Raw genomic sequence first — 8,783 nt, 5'->3', positions numbered from 1 at the left:
AAATGTGAGGCAGCAAAAAGCCCTGTTCTTTAGACATTAGACCTACCCGCATAGAACCACCTAGCCCACTTAACCTACAAATATTTTCCGAAACTAACCTTTGCTTACTCTTTGTGAACTGGGTTTGAAAATAAAGACATATTAATCAAATTATCACTTTCAAGGAAGTATCACCATCACCTTATGTCCTATGATACAGCAGACTGATATTGTTTATGTTCCAATTTGCTTACAGATATCCTACTTTTGAAAGAAGTTACCAGGCATTCCTTGACTTGCCATCTTAAATCCATCTTTAGTTTCACATTATTTTTGACTCTTGGTGAAATAATAAATAGTTCTTAATACTTCACCTATATATTTAAAACAGTTACTGAATATCTGTAAAATATTAAATTAATCTAAAAGTCATATAAATGCAGTTTTGATAATTTAAATTCGAATTAAATTCGGTTCTAAACATCAGATACTATACCAAAACAAAATGATTACAGAAAAAATATCTTGAATAATCACAAGCCACAAAAATCTACTTCAAATGATATATCTAAAACTATAATTATAGTTCGAACGCAATACTACAGTTAGTTCACCTTCTTTCAGCCTTTTTTTTGTGAATTTTATTATTTCGATTGCTTTGCGTATTAAAGCATCCTTCAGGACTCTTCAACTCTCCATCCAAGTGAGTTTTTGGAAATTCTGGTAGCAAGGCAGGGCTCTCCTGAGAATAGAAAGATGATATATTTCCTGTTAGACACAAAGTAAAGACACAAACTTGAACTAAGGGCTGCTATGCTCTTTAAACTGGCCAATATTTTAAAGTTTTTATCAGGGTAGCAATTAAAGGGGGAGGGGGCAAGTAGTTGTAAACTCACCTATAGACTTTGAAAAAAAAAATTTTATATCTTAATTTTAAACAGGAAAAGATTGCTTACCCCTTCCCTACATTTTTGCTTATTGTTGTTACTTGTACGTCTTTTACTAACTTATTTTAAGCTCTATTAAGACTTTAAGTGTTTTTACGATAAATTCCATGACATTATTCGCAACTAGGTATCATGGTTGCGGTATCAACTGCATAATGATTGCAGTATCCATTACAACCTAGTAATGAACGAACAGAGCTCTATAGAAATCGATAAGTTAAAGACACTTTTTGAAAAAATCAAGTATGAAGCTGAATAAGAATGATAAAAAATATTTCGATTAATATTGATGATTAAAGTTTTTAGTTAAAAAGACTATAGGAACTGAAAAATATATTCGAAAACATCTTAAAAAGGGTATTGAATCAGTAAGTAAAATGGATCACTGGAATCATTATAGCTGAGAATCTCATTGAGGATGATTACGGTTCAGCATCTTGAGGACCAAGGAAAATCACTCTTCACATAAGCAGTGATGTGCCTCCCTTCTTTAATTCCACTAATTTGTCGTGTTTTTTTAATTGCCCCTAGTTGAATACTGAAACATCATAGAAAGATTTATAAGAGCACATTTGAAAGGAAATTACCAATTTTTTTTTCCATTAGCAACAAAACATACAATTAAAAGAAAACAAAAAACTTTACCTTCACACATATGAATATATAATACTATTTATATAATACTAATACTTTTTATAATACTTTATATATAATACTTTTTAATTACCCCTAATTGAATACTGAAACATCATAGAAAGATTTATAAGAGCACATTTGAAAGGAAATTGCCAAATTTATTTTGTTTCTATTAGCAACAAAACATACAATTAAAAGAAAACAAAAAAACTGTACCTTCACACAAATGAATATATAATACGTTAAATGGCGTCATATAATGTTTTAATATAAGTTTGTCATTGAAGGTTTTTAAAACCTTTAATTATTATTGCAATTATTTTTGTAAAAGATATCATGGCTATGAATCCAACTAGATACAATTGCGTGTTTTTTTTTAATTACCCCTAATTGAATACTGAAACATCATAGAAAGATTTATAAGAGCACATTTGAAAGGAAATTGCTAAATTTATTTTGTTTCTATTAGCAACAAAACATACAATTAAAAGAAAACAAAAAACTGTACCTTCACACAAATGAATATATAATACGTTAAATGGCGTCATATAATGTTTTAATATAAGTTTGTCATTGAAGGTTTTTAAAACCTTTAATTATTATTGCAATTATTTTTGTAAAAGATATCATGGCTATGAATCCAACTAGATACAATTTTTCGTATCCACATAAGCAGTGATGTGCCTCCTTTTTTTTAATTCCACTAATTTGTCGTTTTTTTTTTTTTTAATTACCCCTAATTGAATACTGAAACATCATAGAAACATTTATAAGAGCACATTTGAAAGGAAATTGCCAAATTTATTTTGTTTCTATTAGCAACAAAACATACAATTAAAAGAAAACAAAAAAACTGTACCTTCACACAAATGAATACATAATACGTTAAATGACGTCTTATAATATTTTAATATATGTTTGTCATTGAAGGTTTTTAAAACCTTTAATTATTATTGCAATTATTTTTGTAAAAGATATCATGGCTATGAATCCAACTAGAGACAAATTTTCGTATTCACATAAGCAGTGATGTGCCTCCCTTTTTTAATTCCACTTATTTGTCGTGTTTTTTTTTTTAATTACCCTAGTTGAATACTAAAACATCATAGAAAGATTTATAAGAGCACATTTGAAAGGAAATTGCCAAATTTATTTTTTTTTCTGTTAGCAACAAAACATACAATTAAAAGAAAACAAAAAAACTGTACCTTCACACACATGAATATATAATACGTTAAATGACGCCATATAATGTTTTAATATATGTTTGTCATTGAAGGTTTTTAAAACCTTTAATTATTATTGCAATTATTTTTGTAAAAGATATCATGGCTATGAATCCAACTAGATACAATTTTTCGTATTCACATAAGCAGTGATGTGCCTCCCTTTTTTTAATTCCACTAATTTGTCGTGTTTATTTTTTTTTAATTACCCCTAATTGAATACTGAAACATCATAGAAACATTTATAAGAGCACATTTGAAAGAAAATTGCCAAATTTATTTTGTTTCTATTAGCAACAAAACATACAATTAAAAGAAAACAAAAAAACTGTACCTTCACACAAATGAATATATAATACGTTAAATGACGTCATATAATAATTTAATATATGTTTGTCATTGAAGGTTTTTAAAACCTTTAATTATTATTGCAATTATTTTTGTAAAAGATATCATGGCTATGAATCCAACTAGAGACAAATTTTTGTATTCACATAAGCAGTGATGTGCCTCCCTTTTTTTTAATTCCACTTATTTGTCGTGTTTTTTTTTAATTACCCCTAGTTGAATATTGAAACATCATAGAAAGATTTATAAGAGCACATTTGAAAGGAAATTGCCAAATTTATTTTTTTTTTTCTGTTAGAAATAAAACATACAATTAAAAGAAAAACAAAAAAAACTGTACCTTCACACACATGAATATATAATACGTTAAATGACGTCATATAATGTTTAAATATATGTTTGTCATTGAAGGTTTTTTAAAACTTTAATTATTATTGCAATTATTTTTGTAAAAGATATCATGGCTATGAATCCAACTAGAGACAAATTTTCGTATGTCATTTGAAAGCTCTATGCCATCCCTGTAATACTTTACTTAGTTACTTGTAGTAGGACCAGACAAGGACGCCTCACCCGGCATCTAGAAGACTAGGTATGGTTGACTCCCATTTGCCTGGATCTTGTGCCAGCTCTATTGCAAATCAGGGCCAGCAGCTCTCCCACTACCTCCCAAATCTTTGAAATCCGCCAATGGGGTCAAGGTCATTTTTAGTAGTTGCCCACCAATTCTTCAATTGACCGCAAGATCGCCTCCACCAATCTGGAATTGGGTCAACAAGAAGCCCTTGCTTTATGATGCGGTCATTGGGATTTCTAAGGGCATGGCCAAGCCAAAGGAGCCTTCTCTGTTTGACAATCGTGATGGCGGGTTCGATTTTACAGCAGTGGAGGCGCACATCAACATTTGTGATTCTGTCAGTGTGTCGAATGTTAAGGATTTCTCGTAGACGGCGGTGGTCAAAGACTTCCAAATCATTGGGATGAAGTGCCTTCAGTGGCCAAGTTTCGACTGTATAGAAGAGAAGAGATCTAACAGCTGCTTTATACACATAGATTTTTTTCTTCATGCTGATCTTCCGCCGGTTCCACAAATGGCAGCGGAATTGTGAGAAGATGGCTTGGGCTTTGTTGATTCATTCTGTACGTCAAAGTCACAGCCTCCACGAGGGTCTATTACTGAGCCAAGATATGTGAAGCTAATGCTGGGTCCGGTAATACTGCCTAATCCCTTGTTAAAAGTGCCATTCCTGAAGGATCCATATTTTGCAGACGAACGAGATTCGGATTGCATCGAATATTGCAATTCGTTCCATCTGCGATTCATTTATTTATTTTTGTGTTGCAGTTCGACATTTGAATGTGATTCAGGTCTGTGATATTCGGTTCAAATTTTATTCAGAATCTAGATGATTTACCCATTAATTTAATTAATGTATCATAAATCGGAAAAAAAAAACTTTCGGCTTTTTCTTAGCAAAACAAAAAATTTCACAAGTAAATATGTCATTGTAAGTGTGTCTATTATTTTTCTCATTACTTCTTTTTTTATTATTATAAACACAAGTTTCCATCATGTTAGTTATTCTCAAGCAATAAACCTTTTCAAAGGTAGATACGAAGGATTGATTCATCATCTACTAGATAGTAAATTGCACATTAGAGAGATATTCAGGATTTAATTTTTTACTTTATTTCTATGATATCTTTCAAACAGCCGCATTGGGATTATAGACTTAGAAGTTCTGAGCATCATGTCCAAAAAAACGCTGTTATTAGTCTTATTTGTTATCCTTCCCACTGCCACTAATTCATAGAAAAATAAGGGGCAGGAAAAACCGTTTTAAAATATAGGGAAAATTGCAACACTGCCCAAGTACCAACTACTGCCCTTGCCCTGTGCCTCAGAGACAAATACTATAATAAGAAAAAATGAATTTTATAAAATTCAGAAAAGCTCTATTTACTCAATTGTTAATGTGTCTTCCAGTGTAACTGCATTTTAGCCTCCCTCCCCCTGTTGCTTGGATGATAAACAATAAATTACATTCTTCAAAATGAAATATAATGAAAAGATGTCATTTAATAAGCCTTGATTTATATTTATTTCTTTTGCTAAGATATTTGGGAAAAATTGTAGCTAATCCATATAATTGCAAAGAAAACTGATTCCAGAGATAAACTTTATTATTCTCAAAAATGTTTTAGTGGAGAACTACACAACTAGTGCATCAGCAAGTGGCATCATTAAATATTGTTTGCCCCCAATTTATTCTTGCTGAAATTACAGCCCTGTCTTTTAGTCGACCCTTAGCAAACAATTTCACCTTGCATTGGTATCTGTTTCATTAGGACAGTTTAGCTTACTCTTGGACCTTATGAGCTTATTCTTCAGCTTATTCTTGGCTGGATCAACAAGGAAAATCTATTAGCCTGAACAAACAATGGGGAAATTCACGTTTTTCATGGGAAACATCTTGTTTTCTTTTTTCCGTGAGGCATATATGCTTTGGAGCTTACATAACCCGCTAGAGCCCGGGGAAAAGTGTTTTGAGTTATGCCCCGGGGGTATATAAAGTTTTTCGTTGAAAGGTTGGTCGTATAGACTTCGAAGGGGGCTCATTCGATTGGAAACTAGTATCCAGTCTATGAGTGAGATTTTCACCTAGATTCAATAATGCCATGAGTGAAATCATCACCTATATGCACTTTGAGTATAGTGAATGTGTTAATAGAATTGATAAAAGCTCTCTTTTTAATTAGTCAAATGTTGTATTTCGTTTCAAATATTGTATTGTTTTTTTTTAATTTCAAAATCGAGTAGGTGTAGCCATTATCTTCAAGATTAGCCCTGAAACAGTTCTCTATGATGTTCCATTGCCCAACCGCATCAGTCTCTACTCAGGTTAGAAGTGAATGACATCGCTGTTGTCAGCACGAAACAAGAAACAAAAGAAACGAAGAAAGCAAGTTGTTAGATAGAAAAAAGATTCTTCTCCTAGACAAGTGTGAAAATTGGCGTATCTACCACACAAGGAATCCCACCCCTCTATCACTTCGTGTTTAAACCTTTTCAGTAGGGATAATGTCAATTTTAGGCTAAAGAATGGTTATTATGAACAACTCTACCCACAACAGCCGCTCTTTGACAAAGTTCATTTTCAGATTTTTTCCAATGAAGACTATTGTGTAAATTTGTCTTCAAAGGTATAGATTAGCATGTAGCACTTAAGACTTCTAACATTGAAATGTGAAATTCACTCAATGGATTATTCCATAAAAAGATTTTACACATTTTGTTTAGATTTAACTAGCATCTACATAAAAAGAACATTGGTGAGCACTAGCATCAATCTATCAAACTGTACGTGCAACGTACAATTCATGTTGATGACTTTAAAGTCTTATAAGAAACTAATAGGCTCGTCCAATGGATTTGAATATAAAACACAAAATGAGTGTACAAATATACTTAGAGAGGCGACAACTAGTGAATTAAATTGGTTCTGAAAATAAATCAGTGAGATATTTAATATACCCCAATAGCTACCATCAATGGTTAAGGTGGACATAAAACTAGCACTTGCCCAATCCAATTTCATTTTGCGAACGGTAGTTACTGATGCAACTGTCTCTCGTCTCGACAATACTTCATACACAGATATAACAGATTATGAGTTCAGTTGCTTTGGCAATTGGAAAATTGAGAACTTTTGGAAATAAAATCAAGCTACTCATTCCTCATGCGATCACGAATCAACGACATATTGCCATTTATCAATGACAAAATGTCTTCAGAATTCGCTTTGGCATCAATAAAAAGTGCTAGTGCCGTAGGATCATGGACAAGCTTCCCACACAAATTGACACACTAAAAATTTAACTCAGAATGACCGACTAAAAAGTTTATTTGCATTTTCTATTAAATTATGACATCTTGGATACCAAAGAATATGCAACGAAAATTTTTCTAAGTTAATGATTTGAGAAAAAAAAATATCGAGCCGTTTTCTAGATTTTTCGACGTTGATACTAGTCGTCCGATACATCCTATCAGTATTTTACTTGTTTATATAGATAAAATCTAAACTGCACTCATAAATACAATTTTATATTTGAGTGAAAGAAGCACCATGGAAGTATATGTCTGGCGATTGGATGGCCTAAGACCCTATTTGCCTAAGACCTACATTTGCTTAAGACCCATGTGTAAGAAACTACACCCAATATGCAAGGTAATCAACGAGCCCGATTAGCTGAAATGTTGGAGCATTAGATGTCCCATCGCAAGGTATTGGAGCGTCAGGCATTAATATTGTTCGTGAAAAAATAATAATAAGAACACATTCCTAAGCTAATTAACAAGCCCGAATAGCTGAGTTTCAATCTTGATCAGATTTCCGATCTCGATGTCTTGAATGTGTTACGCATTGGTTTGTAAAAAGCAAAAAGTAAATTTAAAAGAATACATTCCTTTTTGGACAAAAGTTGCCCAAAAAAAGTTTGCGGAAAAAATTGACACTAGGGTCTTCTAAGCGAACAGATTTATAATGAATTTGACTAAAGGGAGGGTATCTGTATTTTACGGGTATTTCCAAAGTTTCGGTTCGGCTAAATCTACTCTGTTTCGTCCCACTCCTAGAGGACCGAGTCAAAACTTCCAACTACATTTTTTTTTTTTAGAGCAGAGAGAGGAAGGAGGAGCAAAGCGGCTTAAAATTTCTATCTGATATGGCTTTTTTTATGCCGATTGGCCTACATGCTTCTCTGGAAAATAAAAATATATTGACAAATGAAAAACTTACCGCACGATCTCTTTTCGAACAAGTTAGGTCAGTTTGCTGTTCATGCGGAAGAACACACAAATAGGGCTCCCAGGACACATCATTTCCTTTTTTTGTACGAGTTTGATTTGAAATTTCTTGCTTACAGGACGCACTATCTGAACAAGATAAATAATTAGATTGGATGTGAACCAATTTGAAAAAACGAATCTAGATTGTTTATGTCATTGTTCATTCCGTTTTTTTTTATTATTGTCCCAGGAGATTTTGTCCAACTAGCTAAACTGCTCGTCAGTAATTACGTTACTGAGGCAACTGAAAACCAAAAGAATTTTTTTCACGATTTCCATTAATTTTCTATATTTTAATCTCATGGATTAGGTTAATTTTGAGCAAAATGGAATTTCACCAATAAATATGACAACAAAAGTCATAAAATTGAACCAAAGACAAAAACATAGTAATTCTGAGAAATAAGATTTTTTGTTTTTGCAAAGTCACTATTCTGAAATGTGGAAAAAGACTCTGGCACTTAGGGAGTTACGGAGGAAGTACGACCTCTAGACTTGATCATTTGTTTCAATATCTCTTCCTTTGAGTTTTCATTTGTTCATTTTTAGTAATCTCTATTCATTTTCAATTTGATTTGATTATTCATTCATATTTCTCGTCCGATGCATCATTCACTCAAGATACTTTCTGTTTATTTCCAGTTTGACCAATTGAAATACTTCTTTCCATTATTATTTGGCTTCAGTTATACCCTTTACTTTTCTCTGAAAAACCTTCACTCTACTATGTCACGCCATCAACTGGACTATCATTTCACCCTTATTGCCTAAGCTCCTTTGACAGAACCTTTAAAA

The 8,783-nt window shown here is 32.3% G+C and overlaps 1 protein-coding gene across 4 annotated transcripts in view; it reads right to left on the bottom strand.

Annotated features, from left to right (window-relative positions):
* Positions 1-488: 488 nt before the first annotated feature.
* The window catches only part of LOC136041355 (uncharacterized), a 49,316-nt gene continuing 41,021 nt past the window's right edge, over positions 489-8,783 (bottom strand). For 3 of the 4 annotated variants that reach the window (XM_065726004.1, XM_065726001.1, XM_065726003.1), the window contains exons 3-4: positions 7,939-8,075; positions 489-721 (exon numbers count right to left, since the gene is read on the bottom strand). In XM_065726004.1, coding sequence (XP_065582076.1) covers positions 590-721; positions 7,939-8,075 — 269 coding nt within the window. In that variant the 3' untranslated portion in view covers positions 489-589. The remainder of the gene's footprint in view (positions 722-7,938; positions 8,076-8,783) is intronic. The other variant, XM_065726002.1, reaches the window with a different exon arrangement.

The sequence above is a fragment of the Artemia franciscana genome, unplaced genomic scaffold (genome assembly GCF_032884065.1).
Source record: "Artemia franciscana unplaced genomic scaffold, ASM3288406v1 PGA_scaffold_168, whole genome shotgun sequence".
Lineage (NCBI taxonomy): Eukaryota > Metazoa > Arthropoda > Branchiopoda > Anostraca > Artemiidae > Artemia > Artemia franciscana.
Note: the sequence above shows the minus strand (reverse complement) of the source record. Positions and strands in the feature narration are given on the sequence as shown.